General features: G+C 47.8%; 1 protein-coding gene across 1 annotated transcript in view; it reads left to right on the top strand.

Moving 5' to 3' along the window:
• usta (uronyl 2-sulfotransferase a) overlaps nucleotides 1–22,452 on the top strand; it is a 44,495-nt gene that overhangs the window by 5,271 nt on the left and 16,772 nt on the right. The window contains exon 3 of the mRNA XM_076145862.1: nucleotides 17,838–17,881. Within this exon, the coding sequence (XP_076001977.1) occupies nucleotides 17,838–17,881 (44 nt within the window). The remainder of the gene's footprint in view (nucleotides 1–17,837; nucleotides 17,882–22,452) is intronic.

The following is a 22,452-nucleotide window of genomic DNA, read 5'->3' as shown; positions in this document are numbered from 1 at the left end:
TGAGGGGTCAGGGAAGGGATAGTTTTTAATTATGAACGGAAACTATAGATGCTTGGACCGCGGCAAAGCTTTAATATTTAATGTTGTGTTTAGAATGTTTGTCCCCGGAGCTCTAAACCAGTTCACAAGTTTACTTAAGTTATTATAATGGACATAATTTCTATGCATTCTTATATTCTGCGTTATTAAAATATGAAATCATCTAAAAAAAAGTTGCTTCATATTGACCCCCCCCCCCTCCCCCACGCTCAATTACATAACAGGAGCAATTAGCATTAGCAATTAGCATCTCCACGCTTGAGAGATTTCAATTGGCCTCTCCCACAGAGGCAGGCAGGCACTAAAACAACACAGGGTCATTATCCTCCATTAGTGCATTTGTTTTCACCGCACGAACACAGAGAGCAGACGGGGGGAGGAAAAATATTACCGGCGCAACCAATTTCTGTGGTGCCGCTGCCGTTCAGGGGCCTGGTGAGCGATGATGGTCGCAGCCCAAGACAAATCCCACATTCAATTGTGGGAAGTGAAGTGACGAGACCTGTGCCGCGCTCCCGTGCCGGCACAAACCCTCAAGGAATGATCCCAAATAGCTGTTACGCAATATGTACAGCGGCGGAGAAGTTAAATTCAGCTTGTTTTACAGTAGTTTTGCTCTCTGTCAGGTCCTAAAAATGGATATTAATCTTCATTCGTCTGTGGTGAAAGGACTGTTTCTGTTCTAATCCATGTGTGTGTGTGCCTCTACACACACACACACACACACACACAGGGGGTTGTTATAGTCACTACGTTGCTGTTTTTAAAGGTTGCCAAGACACTGGTGATGGTTGGTTGCGGTGGCTTTCATGTCCGCAGGGCCAATGGGTGGATGGCACCGGGCCCACCGCCACTGGGTGGTACGCTGGCAGATGAAGCTAAGAAGAAAGCCACGTATATATAATCCCTTAATTTAACACGCCGCTGCCAGGATAAATAGAGGGCCTGTGAGAAAAATAGGTGTAAACCCGAATGCCCGACTTTAATCAGGTCGCCTTTGTTTTCCGCCGTGCGCATGATGTCGCATCAGGCCTCTAATCAAGAGTCCAGCTCCTCTCATCAGCGAAATAGAGCCTAAGCGTCTGCGAGCAGGTAATCCAAGCACTGTTGATTTTAGGGATTACTTTCACTCTTCCTCATATCTCATATCCCGGCGTTCTGGGCCCATTCGGGAAGCGTCCCTGTTTGCTTTGGAGCGGGTTGGAAGCGCTTAGCATTCCTCTGTTTATTGCCACAGAACACCCAACATGCCGAGCGCTTGTTCTATGTCTGTTCTATTCACTCTCATACTGTATACGCGTTTGTCATCAACAAAACAAGCTACTCCGTGATGATTTTTTGAATCATTTTTTCCAAATTTTGATAGGATTTCCTCCTGGCAGAGCAAGGGTGGCACTGAGTTTGGATCGCGTCGCCACAGGCCTGTGGCCGCAGGTTGTTATGGGAGCTTGTTAAGAGGAAACATGTTGCCCGGCGGTCAGCTCCGTGTCGTGTTCAAGGGTCTCTGCCCTCTATCTTTACTCTGGAGCAACTTCACCACAGCTCCATCTGCCGCCCTCGTCGAAAATATATAGCGTATTTTAAAATAGAAGCTTTAAATACACGGCAGGCAGATAGAGCACCATGCCCGGCCCATGCTGCTACAACCACCACACGCTGGTTTGTGGAGATGTATTGCTTTGCTCTTTAAAGTTTTATATAGCTGGTGTCCTCTTTGGCTTCAGCTGGATTGTGGAAGCAGCAGAGGTCATCGGCTAATGTTATTTGCAGACGGCATGAACGTGTAAGGAATCTTTACGTTGTCGGGTTTCAGATCCTCACACAGGGTCACACACAGTAACACAGGTTAGGAGGCCCCTGGATGTGTTCAGATTGAAACTGTAGTTCATCAATGTGTGTGTGTGTGTGTGTGTGTGTGTGTGTGTGTGTGTGTGTGTGTGTGTGTGTGTGTGTGTGTGTGAGAGTCATTGCTTGATCGGCTTCAGAGAGGCCAGCTGAGGAGATGCATGCACAGAATGTAAGCTCACAGCTGGTGAATTGACTTAATGGCATAATCCAATTGTGTTACTCAGAGGAGAAACGCACATCAGACTTTAATGTGATTTCTGTGTTTACATGACATTTGAATACACTGGACTCAATTGAATTTGGATCTAAGTTTTCACATGCATGTAAATGTACCAACTGGCTCCTGTGGGCTTTCTGTAGAAAAAGGAAAAAGGATGAGGATGTGATACTTGTTGAGATTCTTGTTGACTCTTTTCTACATTGGAAAGGGTTTACGAGTGTGTGTGTGTGTGCGTGCGTGAGTGTGTGTGTTTTTTGCAGACGTCTGAAAAAGAAGAAATAATAACTTCCCAAAGACTCCTGCTTTTATGATTATGGGGGTCTTTCATGTTCTCCAGCGTAAAAGATGATGAATGCGAAGCCAACGTGCGTGTGTGTGTGTGTTTGTGCACGCACTCCTGTGTGCGCTTGTAAAAGATCCGAGTTAGTCCCCGGTGAAACGCAACCGGAGTCAGGTTAAGGAAACAGCACTGCACAGTGAGTATCCAGCATTTCCATGAGGTCAGGAACACTGGAAGACTGGGAAAACTCAGCAGACGCAAACACACTCTCAGCTGTTTCTCTGCTCACATAAAAGTTTGAATTGTTTCATTGATAATATTCAACTTTACACTCCTCCTGAGATTTCCTCCACATATTTTGGATTTTACGAGAGGCAAATGTACACACACACACAGACAAACACACGCACGCACGCATGCAAGAAGGAATGCGTTTAATTTGTTTAGAGGAAGATAGTTTTTACAGATCTGGAGGCCAAGCTACAGTAGATGCAGCGAGACTCCTCCCACCACACATCTACGCTCTTATGTAACAGGTCTTTATGTCTCACAAACTCATAACTCTCGTAAACCGAGGCCGTCTCGAGTCGACGTGCACCCAAAAATGATAACTGCCTGGCACAGGGTGATTATTATCCAGCGTCAGGCGGATATGGGAACACGAAAAGTCTTATGGGGGTAAAACGGCCCGACTGTAACCTTTCATTCATCCACAGCTCTATAAAACAGTCAATATGCAGGTTCGCTTCCCGTCAGCAATAACTCCAGTCTTGATTGTCGAGCCTGAGTGGACGCAGTTGGCCAATGCCTGGAAAGTACAGGCCGAAGAATCCCGTAGTGTGTGTGTGTCTGGCTTATTTCTCGGAATGGCAAACACCAGAGGATGAAGAGGATGAAAAGTCTGGGCGCTATAGAGGTGTGTGTGACCTGCTCGGTGTGCTGAGGGGATTTTTGAAACGCTGGGATGGAATGTGGTTCCTCCCCGTGGAAAGCAAACTTCGCCTGGGCTAAATCTCGCACCTCCGTCTGAAAATCCGCCCCCTCCCTCCCCGTGAAACCAACCTTTGTCTCTTTCGCTCTCGCACACTCTTCCTCTCTCAACACCCGGCCCTCCCTGTGAAGACTGGAGGGCAGAGTGTGACTGACAGCACGGCGCTCCACCGCAAAAAAGTCTGTGTAATAAGTTCAAATCCACATCCTGCCATCGCCTGTCACTATTACCGACTTTTCAACTGTTTTCAGTCACCGTTTTTTCCGACGTGTTTGCAAACAGCAGATCCTTCGCCGCCTCAAAGCCTCGGCGTAGACGTCGTGCGTCGACACAGCACTACGCTGCAGCCATAACCCCAAACAAACGCCCTGGTCTACTGGGTAAACCACATTTTCCAGATGTTTTGAAGAGACATCTTGAGTGAGAGCGACTCAGTCCAAAGTTAACAAAGCCTTGATCCAAAGACACAAAGCTGCCCAGCTTCCAAGAACTTGTACTTTTCCCTGTATAGGTCAAGACTGAGGTTACGTCCTTATTGAAGAATAAGTGGGGAAGACGACTGGGGTTGGACGTCATCGTTTCCTGGGTGTCTCCCTCTGTTTGTGTGTGTGTCCTTAATGATCAATTACAGGGGTTCAGGAATGTAACATGGTGGTCTTCAGCTGCCATAATGAGTCTAGTGTCTCTTCTGTCTTTAGAAGAGGTCAAAAGTCATGTTAGGACCTCGGATGAACCCAGCTTGAGTCGAAACACTGATCCTTAGGCATTCGTACACCCACGCACCCGCATGCTGCTCCTGCTGCTGCTGCTACTTCTACTACGCCCCTTGAAAACCCATCAGTCTGTGTCTGGCCCGGTTCGCTGGCCCGGGTCCCGTTTGTGTTGTGTTTCCACCGGGCCGGCCCAGAACAACCTGCCTGCCTCTTGGCGCGCGGACACCTTCCTGCTGGGACCAGTTGGGTTTGAGAGCAGACCGGGCCGCGCCCCCTGCCAGCTGGGCCGGCCCGTCCTGTAAATACATCCATCATTCCTCGGGGGAGCCGAGCTCGACTCCTTGCTGCAAATCATCACCCCGAGACTCTGTGAACGCTCCGCCTCGCTCTCTTCCACTGTTTTTTCTGCCGTGCTGTTTTCTCTCTCTTCTCTCTGCCTCTCCTCTATCGTCACCGTCCCCTCATGTATCTCCTCTCTCTCTCTCCAAACTCAATCCTAACTCCATACGAACTCTTTACTGGACAGCAACAAGTTTGTGGTTGTACAAACACCCTGTCTTGTTTGCATGCAGGCAAATCCTTTGTACTCGTGCCACTAAACTTTTACAAACGCTTTGTTAAGAAAAGTGTTGGTGCCGATCGGCCCGAGAGATCAGGCGAGATGTGTCACCATTCATTACCCCCAAAAATCCAAGTAACTGAGTTCACACAAATGGTGATGACTGGATTCTGTGGTTGACGTTTAACTGGTAGCGAGATTTACAATACTTTACACAAGCTGAAATCATTAAGCCGTTGTCCATCTCTCTCTGCTAAAGATGCTAAAGACAACGCCATTCTCCCTTGCTTCGTCCCTTGTGTTTCCTAACTGCTTGTCGTACACTGCGGCTCTGGTGTGTAGCGTAGCCATGGCTTGTCTGGAATAAGCTGCTCTGTCCTAATGAGGTGTTCCTGTTAAGGGCTGAAGCTGAACCGCTGACCACCAGCTAGCGTAGCCTAGCCCACATGGCTAAATTAAAGAGGCACTCCATGTTCGAGGTGGCACTTAGCAACAGGAGGCAAAACTCAGATATGGCAGCAAACACTGAGGACATACTCAGAAACATGTTTGGCTTTGTTTTCGTATCTGCCTTGATGACACAGGACGTGTGGTAAACCCGACGCTGAAGGAAGGAAGAAGCTAGCGAACGACAGCCAGCGCAATTGGAAGACGAGAACGGACGTCATTGATAGTTTGAAACTTAAATGCATGATGAAGAAGTGCGACATGTAGGTTGGTGCTCGTCTGTATGTGTGTGCTATTTTATCCCACTAAACAATTCCTGTTTTTTCAGGCTGCATTGGTCTACAGAAATGGAAAACCCGTGTCTGCAGTAGCGCTGCACATTTGGTTCGCGAGACAGGTGTCAGACAGACGTGTTGCACTTCCCCTTTTTGCATTAGCCAGATGTCCTCTACCGCCCGTCTTCTTTTATCTGTCCTTTCCCTTTATCTCTCCATCTTTGTCCCTTCTCCTCTTTCTTTGCTTCGTCCTTCAATGTCAATTTTCCGTCCCGGGAAGCCGAGGCAGATTCCTGGCCGTGTATTTATAGGCAGAGCTAAAAGTACTTACCCGCACATAATCTGCGTGATGGACGTTTGACTCAAACATGTGACACTGATTACAGGCCAGGGACAGACTGTCTCCGTCTGTGAGTTTTGACCAGCATTATGTCGACAAAAAAGAAAATGACCACGAGCGGCCCAAAGCTGGCACGTTTACTGGCTGCGAGCGGCCGTGTTGTGTGGTTCAATGTTGACGTCTGGAGTGACAACATGAGACATATCGAGGTACTCACTATGCCAGCCAACCTTCTCATTTTGCCGCGGATACGATCCTTAAAAGGAGATCGCTGCTGTTTTTCTACCGCTCCTCAATGCCAGTTACTGACCGTGGCTTAGTCCTCGCCATCACAAACCAAACTGTCTAACCACTGACTGTTAATCACCAGAGATGATGACACAAATCTGACCGTCAAATGTCGTTTATGGGTGAAAGCTGGTGATTTCCTACCTCTGCTCTCTCCATTCAGCACTGTTTGGTCATAAAGTCATGCTCGTGTTTCCAGTGGAGGGTGAGAGAGTTTCCCTCACCTTGACACCGCCGAGCTCCGCCACCACTTATTAGCATGAATCAACAGCGTTGGGCATGTGGATGCCATGTCTGTTTACCCCTGCATTACAGTAGCTGTGTGTATGTGTGTGCCTGTGTCAGGGAGGGGAGTGTGTCGTACAGTAAAGGCCTCCAGTATACCGTCCCGTAAAACACCTGATCCTCCGTAACCCAGCCTCGACGCGGACACAGAGACTGATTTAGCACCTTTCAGGCCACTGCGCGCTTTCCTTCCACTCCTAATGGCAGAAACAGAGAGGGAACACACTTGATGATGTGCCGGCGCTGGAAGGAAACACACTTTACGGAGAGAATTATGTTCCTAATGAACCACGAGAAGTATATATTTCTCCATCGCTTCTATAGACATGTGGGTTCATTGCCAAAGACACAAAACCACATGTGAGGCAGAAATTCAAAAAGCATAGTAGAAGAAGAAAGCCTTTACCTCCCTCCACCTTTCCTTCCACAAAACACGTCTTCTGTCGCATCAACTCTCTGCTCTTCTCCGTCGTCGATATCACAGGCGGCCATGAACCATCTCGCACCTGGTATGTCGTCTGAAGTGTTCCCAGCAAATCTGAATCCCATTTCCTTAATGTTGCTTCGCCGTGATGGTGTTGGATCACCGTTCGTCGACTTACAAAATACAGAGTGATGAATGCTGTTTCCACTCCGCTCTCATCTCGGCAAACCCACAGCAACAAGATTAATCCTTTGCTGTGATGAGAAGTTATTTTTATGGAAGTGTGTCTCTCCTGTAATGTAAGACTGATAGCAGCATGACAAAGGATAATAACAGCCTCTTTATCGTGACTGGTTAGATTTGATGTCCAAATAGCACAAAGTTATGATCTGTCTTTCTTTGTTTTTGTTGTTCTCTATTTCTTATCGTCACACTTTTCCCTTTGGCGGTTGTTTAATCTGGACACGTTCTGTCACAGCGAGTCGATTATATTAGTGTGAGTGAAGAGGCAAAGTTTCTAAAACGTGTCTCTAACGTTGGACTTGATCGGTCTCCTTTTTTTGTAGCTTTGCCTGTCTTGTTTGTTTGGTTGCGATTGTTGTTCACCTGAGCCACCCGTGCGTAAACTAAGCTGCTACTGATTATGTGGATCGTAAGGGAAACGGCTCTGCGTTACATTCGCGGGATAAAGCGGATTGATTCTAACACAGTGTGAAGGCTCTTTCAAAGGTCTCATTAATGTGTCTGTGCAGTTCTTGGAATTGTCATCTGCCATCTTCGCTGCCTTTTCTGGTTGCTGCGGTTCACTGAGGTGCCAAACGTCTGTCATTACATCATCAGCAAAGTGTTCAAACATCTTCACTTCATACCAACTCTTCACTTCTCTTTGAATATCAAGTGTTTTTCTCCCAAATGAAAAATGATCCCCGTCTGTACCCTTCACAACGCAGACGGCAAACCTGGTTCTGATTATCTACTCGATACCTCTGCTGCTCTTCAGTATGCTGTCAAGTGAAGATTCTTTTCTGCACTGTGGCAGATCATCAACACTAACATGTGCTCAACACATGGGCTGTGCATTTAATTTGGCACCTGATGAGGGCAGGGAAAAAATAACGCAGAGGCAAGTGTGCGCTTTTGTGGCCGTGTATGCGTGTGTGTGTGTGTGCTCTCTTTGGAGGCACTACCGTGATGTAATTGGGTACAAGGTGGTCTGCAACAGACGCATAGCCTGTGGCGTCTGGTAACGGGCACTGTGAAATGTCCTTGTGCATACCCACACGCGTGCGCGCACACACACACACACACACACACACACACACACACACACAATGCCTGTATATACTGTACATATATATTCATTCAGTTTTGCTCAGTTCCTCATTCCTTTATTCTCCACGTCATATGCAGATGGAACAGACAGAATTCATTAATGTGTCCTTTGTCCACTCTCACACATGCATACACACACACAGCACAAGTTCTCTCTTTTTACATAAATACCGTGCAATGACACACACACACGCACACGCACACGCACACACACACACATATCCTGAAAACACTGAGGACAAAACAAGGGAGTGGCAGGGTCCTGGTCCAGCAGTGGTTTAACCTGGCACTGACCGGTATGGAGCCTGACACCAGTTTCCGTCAAATGAGTATTTATGTGTATTTATGTAGCGGATGATGCGGAAGCCTGAGCTCTGCCACTGTCCACTGTGTAATTAGCCAGAGGTTTGGGGTTTAGAAGAATCTGCTAACACATGTGCAAACACACACACGCACACGCACACACACACACACGCGCACACACACACACACACACACACACACACACACACACACACACACACACACACACAAAACACAGAGATATTTTTGAAACATTTTTTTCAGACACTGGACACACACACACACACACAAAATCACACACCTACTGTATGCACAAACACACACTGGCACTGTGACGTAGTCAGCAGTGCTGCGTGTGGAAAACAGTTAGATGATGGAGAGCGAGAGTCATGCTTTTGAAGAATCTAACTCTTCTGACATAATAATTAGGTTAAAATGCTCACAGAAATATGAATATAATGATGATGAATTAGGAGAATTGGAGTAAAGTAATTATCTCATTGGAAAGAAGAAATCACCTCTCTGGCTGATTTCCTGCTCCAGGCCTGATTTACTGTCAGACACTGTGAGCAGAGTTTGGTTGCCGTGGCTCCTGGCTGCATTAGCTGATTCTGTCTGTCAGATTGGGGGTGAATGTGCCCACTCATGAAACAGAGCCGGGTTGTGTTTGGACGTTTCTCTCCATACAGTTATGTTTGGAATTAACGCCGGCTCAAACTTTTCCACTTTTAGCTTTTTGCTGCTGTATCTGTTTATTTTCTTGCTTTTCTGTTTCAGCTTTGATTGAGCTGCTGGTTTGTGATTTCCACAGTGAATAAAAGCTTTGGCTATTGTTGTGCAAATGCCCGGCTCTGATTCAAATACCGTTTCAGATCGCAGGTTTTAATTGTGAAGGCTCGCCGGGCTCCAACAAGCCAGTGAGTGGGACTGGAACCTCTACTGTAACATACCTGTGTGTACAAACTTGTGTTTCTCGGGACTGGAGCCCATCCCGGCGCTCCTTTGGGTGCATCCCGGACGGTCCTCTGTGTGAATTGATACCGAAATGGAATCCGATGCATGGCAGACTGGGATTCCCCCCGATTGGAAACCAGGGTGTGTGTGTGTGAGCAGCCGCAGCATCATGTCTGTGCTGAAATCACACCTCTGTATGTCAAACAGAGCAGCGCAGCCAGAGCCCATAAAGCTCTATTGTCAGGGCCCCTGAGAAAACTAACACGCTTCAGTGGGTCACAGTCACACATTGTACCCCTTCCCCCCCTCCCCTGCCCCCCCCACCCTTCAACCTCCCAGTGGAAATATTTTATAACACAACACCAGTCTCAGTTTTGACAAGGCCGTCCAAAGAGCGACTGCCACCCCACCCCGCGTAAATCTGTCGCTCCCTTCCATCAACTCCACGGCGCTTCGCTCCTCTTTTATCATCCCACTTTCAGCCCACTCTTATTTGGATTTCTCTCTCTCTCTCTCTCTCTCTCTCGTTCTGTCCCTCGCCCTAGTGCGAGACATAGCTCCGGCACAGACCCTCTTTATGCCGCCTTGTTTGTTCTGCTGCAGCACCCGCCGCTCTGCGCTCAGGCCGGCGAGTGAGGGGGGAAGGAGAGAGAGAGAGAGAGAGAGAGAGAGAGAGAGAGAGAGAGAGAGAGAGAGAGAGAGATTTTCCTGCACACTGTCCAGATCAGATTTGGCCCCACATCCCCTCAACCAAAAGACGAGGAGCTTCCTCACAGCTGGCTGAGGCCAACACTTCCTACCAGGAAGTGATAAATTACAATAAAATTCCACGGCTAATAGGCCTCCGCAGCACTCCGTCCCTTTATCTCCAGAGTGTGTCATGTCTTATCTCCTAAATCATCCATCTAGGACGTTATCTCCCATTATGTTTGCCGGTGTTTATTTTTGGACAGTTAGCATGGAGCCTGGATCAAAGATGGAGCGACCTACATGACACCCACACAGGCCACTTCCAATTATTTTGGCTTTATGGGGTCTCTGCTCAGGACTGTGTGGGTGCGTTCAGTGCAAACCACGCCGGCACCTTCACAGTACCATCAGGACTCTTTCAACTATAGTCCACCGCACTTCAAACACACATCAGATCAGCCGGAATAACTGCAAACACCTTTGAGGTTGTGCAAAGGCCTTCAGGGCATTTTTCACTTTATTGTGATTGGTGTTACTGACAACGATGCTTCCTATATGCATGTATGTGCAGTGTGACATGGAGGTCTAGTATTACATGTATGTCTTTGCAAACCCAGATTTAGATGTGTAAGTTGTACGTGTGTGTGAGAGTGTGAATCTGTGCTGAGGGGAATTCAGGCCTTTGAGGAAGTTGGAGCTGCCAGTAAATTCATCTTATTCTGCTGACCTCCGCCAAGGGTTCACACACTCACACTGATCTGATAACAGTTTGTTCCTGTTCTCTCTCTCTCTCTCCTTATCTCTCTTTTCATTTCCTCGCCGTGCTGCAGACTCGAGCTGCAGACTCGAGCTGCTGCCTTTTCTTGAAGCCCGTCCGGCTCCACGCGTCACATGACGAGCCCAGAGGAATTCTGGGTCTCTGTGGTAATTCACCAGTTCTTTTTGATCCCTCCTTCACATGGTCGCCCCCCCTCCTCCCTTCTCCCCCCTCTGCCTTTTCCTTGCACCCATTCAGCCTCTCGCCCTCCCTTTCCCAGCCTGCTCACACACTCCCACAGGGTCCCAAAGGGCGGCAGGTGATTTACATAACACACCACGAACCCTCTGCACGCCTGAATGAATGTGTGTGTGTGTGTGTGTGTGTGCACATGCGTGTTGACTGTGCTTTCTTTACTTTCCCATGTCATAACTTACAGTTTTCGAAAGTATAAATAGGAAACTTTCTACCTCTCTACAGTGCATTTATCTCATGGATGCAGTGATTTTGCAAACTAAGTTTTCCCATTTAAAGTGACAGCGAATTCTGAGCCGTCACAGGATGAGAGAGGAGTTTGTTGCTCTTATTTAAAGGCTTTTGGGACTCTCGCACTCAGACTTGAACTTTTCCTCACAATTAGCAGTTTTACTTTTCATTCTTCTTGTTTTGAATGAAGGACTTTCACGTCTTACGGCAGCGAGTATATCAAACCACGGGGAGGAAAAGGAGATAAGACGCCGGCTTTTGATTTACTACTGTAGCCTCATTCAGGCTTTGGCACAAATATAGCCGTGTGTGTGCTCCCTGTGTGCTCCGTGTGTGTTTGCTCGCATCCTTGGCACGGGTGAATCCGGAATGCCGGCATGCTGGAATGGTTTGAGCCCACAGACAGAGACGCTCCGCCTGGTTTTAGCCTGGATACCTGGAAGCTTCCAGACATGCTCAGCTGTAGGGTCGAGTATTGATCACATTATCAGCTCTGATCAGCAGCTTCAATCAGCTGCAGTGTAAGTTGTAGGTTGTAACTCACTCTGTCTCCTCTCTGTCTTTTTGTATCCTTGAAATCCATTTCAATAATTAGATTTTCAGTCTGGAATGTGTGAAATAATAAAACCATCCTCATCATTTTCATAATGGCTGCTGAGTGAAAAGGAGTCAAAGCTCGTTGAGATACTAAAACTGTCTCTAATACTAATAAAACTACTTGTGAAGTTCATCTGCCCCGCCTCTCTTGGTCGCCGCGGGGACGTCTGTGTCATCCAGCCTCAAGAGAAACAACAAAGACACAGTAGTTTTGGTTGACCGAGAGTCTAAGAATACCGTATCTGGTTTGGGTCTGGTGACTGTGCAGCAGCTCGCATGTTTTTCCTGCTGCTCGGAATTCTGCTGATGTAACCGGTAACGTGGCTCAGTGTGACTCAGCAGCATCACCGCTGCATCCTAATGACTGATGAGACTCAGCAGGCGTCTATTCTCGTTCTTTTCACTTTCCTCCAAACCAAAACAAAGCCAGTATGTCCTTGCAAAGAGAAGAGGAGCAGATCGGTGGGAAAACTTCCCTGTTGGCCAGTGTTGCCAAAGATGACGGTGCCTAACAGGCAGATGTGACATTCCACATGACGGACGCCGCCTCCGGTCGAGCCTGGGTGCCGCGGAGCAAACGGCGGCGGTAGTGAAGGGAAACGTAACGGGGAAACACACACACAAACAAGCTTCTTCTGAATCCAAAAAGGAGATTAAGAGGCGTTAAGATACAAAATGAACTTTTGGCCTGTTTCTCAATACCACGTGATGTGTGTGAGTGTGTGAGTGTGTGTGTGTGTGAGTGAGTTTAGGTGCGGTTGTTTTTTTAATGGCTGGGTTTGATGGCTGCTGAGGTCTGACTGATGTTGTTGTAGTTCAGAAGCCGGCCTGTAATTATTTATATGTGCATTTCCGTTTCTGCTCTTGTTTACTCGTGTTCTTCACTCACTCACACATGTTATGCAAAGAAGAAGCGGTAACGTCTCTGCCTTGGTTTGTTTTTCGCGGCTGTTGTGTCGGCTGAATATCTAAAGCGGATTTTTTTGCCGAGATTTGATTTGGGGAAGGAATGGGAATTTCCTCTCCCGGATCGAAAACTGCCTCTTTAGTTTGTCCCGATCACCAGCCGTTCCTGTGCATCCCATGACGCAACAGTAGCCGAACCAGATATTAATCCGGATCTGACGCGTTTTATGACCCTGCAGCACACTCATAAATAAGACTCAGGAAGTGGAAGTGAGGAAGAGGAAGCTGATTTAGCAGTACAGAACAGTTATGGGTTTAGACCTTGGAGAAGATGACGCCTGCAACAACACTGCACAATAGAGCTGGGAGATCAATCTTATTTAATGCTTCTGATTTCAAGGTAATGATAGTAAAAGTCTGGATTTTTTATGGGAGGTATGAGTGCTTTGGGTTTAATATGGATTTTAGGAGTTTTGGCTGTGCGTTTGTGGAGCCGCATGGGAAAAATGTTCCTCCGCCAGCTCTGCGTCCGGGCAGGAGAAGAGGAAGCGTTTCATCTAGGATACACTGACAGAGTGTATGATGTGATGACTCCCAACGTCACATCAACGGGCAATTCTCCAAACGTCTCCCAATTATCCACTTAACGACTCGTCTCTTCATTTCAAAGCGTTAACAGAATTAGTGTCCGTTCATTCCGGCTGGTGTGGCGCCCACAAGTCAGGACTCCTCACATGTTTCAGCTGATAAACATGAGCAGAACCCAAACACTCCTTATAGTAATGAGCCCAGGTGCATGCTGGGACACACATCAGACATGTGGGAATCTTCTCTGTCCCGTAGATGTGTGTGTTGCAGTGTTGACGCTGCGGGAGTTCAGCAGGTCGTAGGTTCCACTCCCTCAGCATGTGGTTACTTTGTATGCTCAAAGTTGATTTGCTCCACTTGGCTTGGCTTGGTTGAGCCTCACTGGCCGCTTCCTGGTGTCTGCAGCCATCACAGAGCTCAGCTGGGGTCCTGTTTATCCATTTACATTTCCAAGTGTGAATTCCCGCCGACGTCAGCCTGAAAGTGACTTTAACTGTGGTGAAAGTTCGTCCCCTGGTCTGGCCGGCGGCAGACTTTACAATAAGTAAAGCGCTCGGCTTAGTGGGCCCCCAGTGGCTCTACATCTACATTTGTTATTCTATTTATTTTATTTTCAGATGTCATACATATAATGAAAATGGCCCCAAGAGAGGGGGACTCAAAACTTTTTTCCTGAAGCTTGAGATGATGTGACACATTTGACTGTTATGGAATTGAATTTTGATCAGAATTTGTCGTTGCGTACTACTAGTCTGTTCATTAGGAAGAATTAGCAGGTTCCAGTGTTGATGGTGTGGGGGCCCATATGTTACTTTCCCCCACGGGGCCCCCACCTGCCTTATGTCCGCCCCTGCTGCTTGCTAACAGCCTCTTTTATTTTTGACCTCGGCCGGGAGTCAACGCTGCGTTTGCTGGCTCATCACTTGGCTGCATCGTCCTCTGTGTCCACAAATGACAGTGTGTGTGTGTGTGTGTGTGTGTGTGTGTGTGTGTGTGTGTGTGTGTGTGTGTGTGTGAGTGCGTGTGTGCGTGCGTGCGCGCATGCATATCCAACCCGTATGTTCATATGCTACCGTCCGTCTCTCTTTTCAGTGTAGTTAGACCAAAATTTCAGGGAAGCAATAATTCCGCAAATGAGCTTCTGCCCAGATTGGGTCTTTGGGGCACCTGGAATAACATGGCGGCGGCAGCGGCAGCAGCAGCAGAGGAGGAGCGTTTCTATTTCTGCCACAAAGATGTCTGAGCATTGTTGACACTGCGAGGGGCGACGTGCAGCAGGGCGCAGTGGGTGGAGACCCTGACCCTCAGTGTAACTCCCTCCTGTAATTAGTGAGCTATGGGGCTTAATGGTGTGCCACTCCCACAGGCCAAATCAAAGGGTTGGGTGACCACACACACACACACACACACACACACACACACACACACACACACACAGAGGCATGTAACCCGTACACGCTGACTTGAATATTCTTGGCATATGGTTTTTATTTCGATACTTTTATTTAAACCAGCGTGTGTGTGTGTTTCTGTGTTTGTGTGTGTGTGGGTTACAGGATGAGTCAGAGAACCAGAAAACACGTCTGTCTCACGCCTGTCTCACGTCTCTCACGCTTGAAGCCTATAAATAGACAGACGCACCTATGATTGTCTCACTCCAGTCAGTGGGCAGAACAGAAACTTGCTCAGGATGCGGTCCAGGGACGAGAAAGTTTAGTCTCCGGGGCCAACGCGAAACCTGTAATCTTCACAGCAGCATGTCCATAACCCTTCCTGTCCCTGGCATTGGGTCCAGTCAGAAAAACCGGAACCGGAAATTCCAAACGCTGCGAACGACCTACCCGTCCTCTCGTCTCTGCTCATTCCTGTGTGGTTGCTTCTCTGCTCCCTCCTCGGTCTATTCTGGGACGCGTTCTTCTCTAAACCCTACTTAGGCCAAGTCCCCAATTTTCACAAAGCAAAATGCATGTTTATGAAATTCACAGAACTTTGCTGTAGCATTCCTAAGTCAGGCCAACGTAGGGAAGGGATGGGAAAATTCCAGGGGCGGAAGGAATCATTCTCTGTTTCTTTCCCTTCGTCAAAGAACATCCGCCTTCCAGTGCATCTACACACGCTCAGTCCTCCGCTTCATCCCCACGGGCTGATTGTTCTGTTTTGATTTTTGTCACACACACACACACACACACACACACACACACACACACACACACACACACACACACACACACAGAGCAGCTGGGCTAATGGTTGTGACTAATTGATGTAGGCGGTAATGTGCTTTAACAAGTTCCGAGCCGGTGAACGGGATCAGAGTTGTTTTGTCCTCCATCGCTCACGGTGGAACCTTTTTAATTGGCTGCTTCCATTTCAATCCCGGCTCTGGGTTTTGTTATTCCGCACGCGTTCAGGATAGAGGAGCTCCGATTGAACCCCGAAAGTCATTCTCCATCTTTGATCCGTGTCAGTCCCATCAGATATTTTTCCGACTTGCGCTCCTGTTATGGAATGTTTTGGAAAATGCGACAAAAGAAAAAGTGCAAATCTGCTTTAAAGATGTCTGAGAGAGTTGAAGTTTTCTTTTCCCAGGACATAAATCAAATTTTTTATTGTCTCCACTCGCGCTTCAGTGTCCTCGTATTAATTGCTCACCGAGTTCCAAAACCCTTTTTCTCCGGGAGTTACTTTTCTTTCTTTCATCCAAGTGCGACAAAATTCCCTTTGGAAATCTGTTGTGGAAATGGAATTAACTTCCAGCGTCACACTGTTGGCACGGACGCTTCAGTAAGACCAGAACTCCCTGTGTTCAGCGTTACCATGGTAACCTTTGTGGATGTTCTTACTACTCTGGCAATTTTCATCTCTAGCGCTTGTATAAATGTTAAATCCATTGATTTCAAGTCGACAGCAGGAATATTTCACGTTGACAGCGCTGGATGAGTTAAATGTAGGATCGGAATGTCGCTGCTCCAAGTCGGAAGCGAAATCTTGTGACGCGATAATCCAATTAGCCATTTAGCTAAGTTAAGAATGCATACATACACTCCAGTCGCTTCCTCTCACACACACACACACAGATGTTGCGTGGTAGCGTGCGCGGCAGAAGCCAGGAGCGTTGGGAGCAATCAAAACAGGGATTTTGCAACAGATTGAATCCAGAGCCGCAGATAATAAAGGCAGAGTACAATAGAGGATCCAGCCGCGGCGTGATCCACATGTGTGCGGCTTTTTCCCATCCCGTCTTGGAATCCCATCATCTCTCTCTCTCTCTCTCCCGGCCGTAGAGCCCCACGGGGACGCGCTTCTTCCTTCCCAAACTCAGAATACTTCTAACGGGATCAAGGTTGATGAAGTGTAACACTGTACAGTCTGCTACACTTGGGTTCCTTCTCCTCTTTGTGGGTGGTGGTGGGGGGGGGCGGATGGCAGCTGTCAGCTCTTTTTACGAGTCCTCGTGCCCTGGATGAAATTAGTTCCGATCCCCCCCTCAATACCGCCCCCAAGCCCCCCAAGAAAGTGCTTAATGAGAAGCACACACGGGGAGGAGGTGGGTGAGGGGTTTCCGTGCCTGATGGATGACAGAGGAAGGGTAACGGAGACGACATCCGCCTCTCTCCGCGTCCTCGCCCCCGCCAGCCGTGACCTGAGATGCCTCGGCCCCTGCCGCTGATCTGCTACACCCGCGCCTCCCTCTCTCCGCATTCCACATGGGGGAAAACTGTCCAACATCAGGAGAAAGAGAGAGAGAGAGAGAGAGAGAGAGAGTCTGTACAACACCTGAGGTTGGGGAGAGTGTAGTGCAGCTGTGTCAGTATTCATATATCAAGCACCTGATGAATTAATGAACCGCAGCATTTGTAATGTTGTTGCATCTGTGTGTGTGTGGATGTGTCTGTGTTTGTGTGATACTGTAACCCAGCCAAGCCTCGGCAGATTAGTTGTGGGTGTGAGACTAATCGCTGCAAGCTAACACACCTGAAACATAAACAATACTTACTGAGTGTTTCCCTTCCCACGACTCATCTTCTCCGCTACTCCCACCTGAACCTCGGTGATTGTCGGCGTTGTGAAGTATTGCCCACTGCAGGCCGGAGCTGAAGGCCCTCAGTGCAGCACGTGTGTGTGTGTGTGTGTGTTGGGGGTGGTTGCAGGCCTTGAAAGGGAGCCATTGTCTCAGGATGTTTAAGCGTCTCCACAGCGTTGGATTGTTCTGTATAAATACGTAGGTCATCTGAGCCTCTTTAATGCGGATGTGGTCAGCTGGTGTCATGGGTTGTTTACTTTAAATTTTACACACCATATAATGACTGAAATGACATAATCAGTAGTAAGCATGTGCAGGATGTCCAGGAAGTAACTGGGCTCCAATATCCTCCCACCCTGTCATCCTGACGGAAATATTCCGCTGGTTGTTTTGATCTGTTCCACTCCTGAGAGTCTTTTGATCTTTGGTGAATGATCCTTTCCTAAGTCATTGAGCTGAATCCTAACGCGCGTGCTTCCTTATCTTGGCAGGTGAATCCACGTTCCTGGACGATCACGGACCTCCCGCCCCCAGAGTAAGTCCTCCCACGGCCCTCCTCTCTCTCTCTCTCTCTCTCGATCGCTCCTCTGCTGCACCCATTCACCCCTTCACCCCTTCTACCCCCTCCCCTCTCTCTGATGTGCTGCCCTGCTTCTTTTCCAAGCCAGTCCGGTCAGGATAAGACTTAAGGTCTCTGTGAAGGAGCTGCATGCAAACTCACTCGAAATACCAACGAGACCTGGCCTGGGCGCTACAGTAATGCCCTGAAAACACACACACACACACACACACACACACACAGCCCTGACACAGGGGCCTTGTATTCATCCAGCTGCGTGTCTCCACATCGCTATCTTTCCTCTGTGCTTCCTCTATCGCTCTCTGCCAAGTTCTCTCTTCCTCAGTCTGCCCGCTTGTTCATCCTCTCCTTTAATAAATCACCGCTCCCTTCTGACCTCAATCTTCACCTTTTCAAATTTCTATCTCTGTTCTGTCCCTCCTTTTCCTCCCTCCTTCGTTGTTTCTCTTTCCTCCGCCCAGGTGAGGCGTAGGTAACGTCAAAATCCCTCAGGTTTGATTCTTTTGCGAGGGTTTTGGGTTCTGGTCGGGGTCACATCTGGCCTTTGTTTGCGGTTTGTGTTTCCAGTCCCCGTCCTTGTCGAAGGCAGACAGCACCTCCACGTCGCCCCGATCCGTTTGAGAACAATGGCTGCGATTGACGCCATCACCCCGGAGACATTGTTAAAATTTGTTTCATATTTTTCAGGGGGAAAACTAAAGCTTCTTCACTACCTCAAACGAACTATGGCTCTGTCACAGTTTGCCTCTTGACTCTCTGAAACACAGGCTGCACGTTTGACGCCAAGCTTCCAGGGCTTTCCTCTCTGAAATATAATGGAAGTTGAAACTAATAAATCATAGTTTCCCATTAAAAATAAAGTTGAAACTGCAGCAGCTTGACTGTGTCCTCAGGCAGCCGATCATGAATATTTACATTCACTCCGCAAACACAGAAGCTCTGGAATTCATTTTGACGCTGAAAGTGAGATCCTAATGGAGAGCAACGTCTCCGAGCACCAGAGGGGAGCGGTAATGAATTTGTTTGAAAACTATTAGTTTTTGTCGGGTTTGTGCTTTCGCGAAGCTCTTTTTATGTTATTTAGTCATTTAAGATACAATACTGGAGACGTGACTCTGGTAGATACGCATTGTTTCCCTTAAACGCCTGAGAATTCATCATAAATGAAGAGGGAACTTTTATATGCGCTTCCTTTGTGTGGCTCTCGGAATTTCGACCTCGCATCACAAGCTTCCCTGGATACATGACACAAGCTCCCTCTGCCTGATCCTGATTATACATCAGTGGCTGATGTAAATAGAATCCATATCTGCCGCCGACGCCACATCATCATCATCATCCACGTCTCCGTCCGCCATCTTTAATGTTGACTTCCTGCCAGCGGGGGGGGGGGGGGGGGGGGGGGGAGTCAGGCAAACTATAGCACTCTGTTAAATATAGGGACGATTAGTAACGGAGGCTCGACGTAAATGAGAGCGTATGGAAAAACCACCACGCCGCTCAGAATAGAGATATTCTAAGGTTTTTTCATGTCTAACGAAGCATGAGAGGAATGTCTCCTCTACGCTTTCTAAGTTTTGCTTCACTGGCCACATTTTCAACATTCCGTTCCTTTTTTTATGACTTACAATAGTATGGACGCCGTATATTGCGCAATTTGGTCTAGCCCTTCCGTGCAATTCCCTCTTTTGGGACCGTTGGCAGCTATTGACCTGGTGGACAGATTGGACGCGATCCAAGACAGAACGCGTTAAAGTACTTTTCAGCCTGATGGTGGCGCTGTAATCACCACTTTTGAATTGGAAAGCCATATTATGTAGATCCATTATAAGTTAACATCAAACTATGACGTCGTCTTGTTCACATTTCAGTTGCCATTTATCGAACATACATTTTCTGTATCTATTTTTAACATCGATCCCTCATAGATGAGCCTTTGTGAATCCAGTGTGTGTGTGTGTGTGTGTGTGTGTGTGAAATGTTCTTGCAGCACTGAGGAGACTTTGTCAAAATTTCCAGTTTCCGCTCTTTGCCTTTTCAAAAATTCGGTTCATAATCATAATTCACATAAACACGTTTGGATGGAAACTGGGCCGTCAGAGCTACTTAGAGTCTCTCCCTCCCTCCCTCCCTCCCTCCCTCCCTCCCTCGCTGCTCCTCTGGGTGGAGTGGAGATGAATGTGTAGATCATTAATAACAGGAAGTGCATGGATCTTCCGCTGTGCCCTGACCTCCGCTCAGTGTGGGCTGCGCGGCTCGGTGACAACGGGGTTAAATAAAAAAGGCCGGGGTGCTGTGTGTGTGTGTGTGTGTGTGTGTGTGTGTTTGGGTGTGTGTGTGTGTGTGTGTGTGTGGGTGTGTGTGGGTGTGTTGGTTTCTAGGAATTCCAGCATAAAGATGGATGTGTGTGTGTGTGTGTGTGTGTGTGTGTGTGCAGACCAGGACATGTTCTCCAAATCTCACTGTTACAGTAGATGATTGAAGACGACAGGCAGAATGCAACTCATCCGCCATCATCCACCAGCTTTGTGGGGATTTTACACAGGGAGAAATCAAATTGCGAGTGTGTATGGTGTTTGTTTGTGTGTGTTGATAGAAAATGAAGCAGCGGGACAAAGAGTGAAGGTGCCGGCACAGCTGCTGGGTGTTGGATTGTCACCGTCAGAGCTGTAAATACCACAACAACAGTCTGACTCAGACCAAGAGCGAGATCACAGATCAGATGTGACTGAAAAACAACCGCGTTACATAATCCCCCCCCCGCTCTCGCCCCCATCCTCTTCCTCGGCTTCTTCTACTCGCTATTGACAGAATCCGTCTCTGGCAGATCTTGCCAATATTTCTCCCAGTTTGCAACAGAAAGCCTGAGAGAGGGAGACAGAGGAGAGGGAGGAGGACAATAGTTTGCCCTTTCAGTGCTGTCGAGGAGGACATTTGGACATTTGGACACCAGAGGAGATAAAGGCCACGGTGATGTTCCTGAGCTGTTACATCACCGCCGTCTGTTCAGAGGGTCCCGCACAGTCATTTGTCATCATATCAGCGGGTAATTGCCGCACTGTGAGAAAGGGCGTATGTATTTCATCAGTCTCATTATTGTAATAAGCGGGGAAGTCTGTGGTGACTTGGCAAAGGAACTGCGGAATGAAGAGAGAGAGAGAGAGAGAGAGAGACGAAGCATCTCCTGTCTGCCCAGCGGCACTGCGGGAAGGCCAGAAATGCAAATCTGTGCGTTGTCCAAATCCAAATCTGTCAGATGTAAAACTTTGCACAGGTCACTATAAAATATGCAGAGTGATAAAAGGAATCACAAATAAGTGGCTGTGCTTTGAAGTGTTTGGAGCACAGGAAACGATCTGTGATCAAATTCTGCCAAGTCGTCTCTTTTGATCCTGCGACCTTCACAAACACACAGACACACACACACGCACGTGACCTCCAGCCCACCCTGCGTTCAAGAATGGAACATTTGGACTCCACACTGCATATTTTTCTTGTAATGGACTTTACAAACCATCCCCTCGCCTCCTCTGGGCAGGAAATCTAACCAATTAGTTTGATGACGCACAGACAAAGCGACCCGGGCGGTGTGTGACAAAAACTTGTTATCATTAGGCGTCGATACTAATTATAATCACACAGACGTCACCTATCGATATTTTCTCCATCTCGTCTCTGCTCGATTGATTTACGTTCACATTTTCCATCTTGATGAAGTGGTTTCATCTTCTAACGACTTGCAGTAAAGTGCTGTGATTCTGGGAAAAGGAATCAGCAAGTGTATGATTGATACGGCAACGAGCAGATTGGTGCTCTCTCACTCTCACTAACTCTCTCTCTCTCCATCCTGTTGTTTCTTTGTCTGTGTGGGATCTGGAGAACTTTCGGTGAGGTTCTAGTTATCACTGAGTGTGTGTATGTGTGTGTGTGTGGGGGGACAGGACAAATTCTGTAGTAGAGTGTGTGCAGCGGGGTGTAAAATAGTGTCAGGAGCAGCAGAGTTACGGAGTGGATGAAGATTAATGAAAGCGAAAGAATCGCAGTGTCACAGCGGGAATAGAAACAAGCAGGCCAGAGTTCAGACTTTAACAGTCAACCAGGCAGCTCGTAAACCCGCCAGTCATTCAGTCAGACTAATTTCCAAACACACCGTCTGATATACAGAAATCCCCCCGTGGGAAAACACAATCACCATTCCAGACTGGGAATGCCGACAAGCATTTACGGCTGGCACATTTTTCCCTCCCTCTGATTTACAGAAAGGGCTCATTTGTAGTGATCACGGGAATGTTTTTTGCGAGGGCGAATGAGGGAGATGTCATCAAAGTGATTTCCCCCTTTCTTCCATTTTCCCCTTCCGGCCCGTAAGTCCGACCTCCTGTATGCTTTGTTTTCTTATTGCTAAAATCGCCTCTATTCTCCCACTGCTTGTGTAAACCCTGATGACCCTTTAAGGCAGCTGCTAAATTAGTGCATTCTTGCGTCACTCTGTGCTGAAATGAGTGGTTCACGACACACACACACAC

Source organism: Genypterus blacodes, unplaced genomic scaffold, assembly GCF_046128005.1.
Source record: "Genypterus blacodes isolate CSIRO-AG114 ecotype Tasmania unplaced genomic scaffold, CSIRO-AGI_Gbla_v1 ptg000031l_1, whole genome shotgun sequence".
NCBI classification, from domain to species: domain Eukaryota; kingdom Metazoa; phylum Chordata; class Actinopteri; order Ophidiiformes; family Ophidiidae; genus Genypterus; species Genypterus blacodes.
This window is presented reverse-complemented; position numbering and strand designations above follow the sequence as displayed.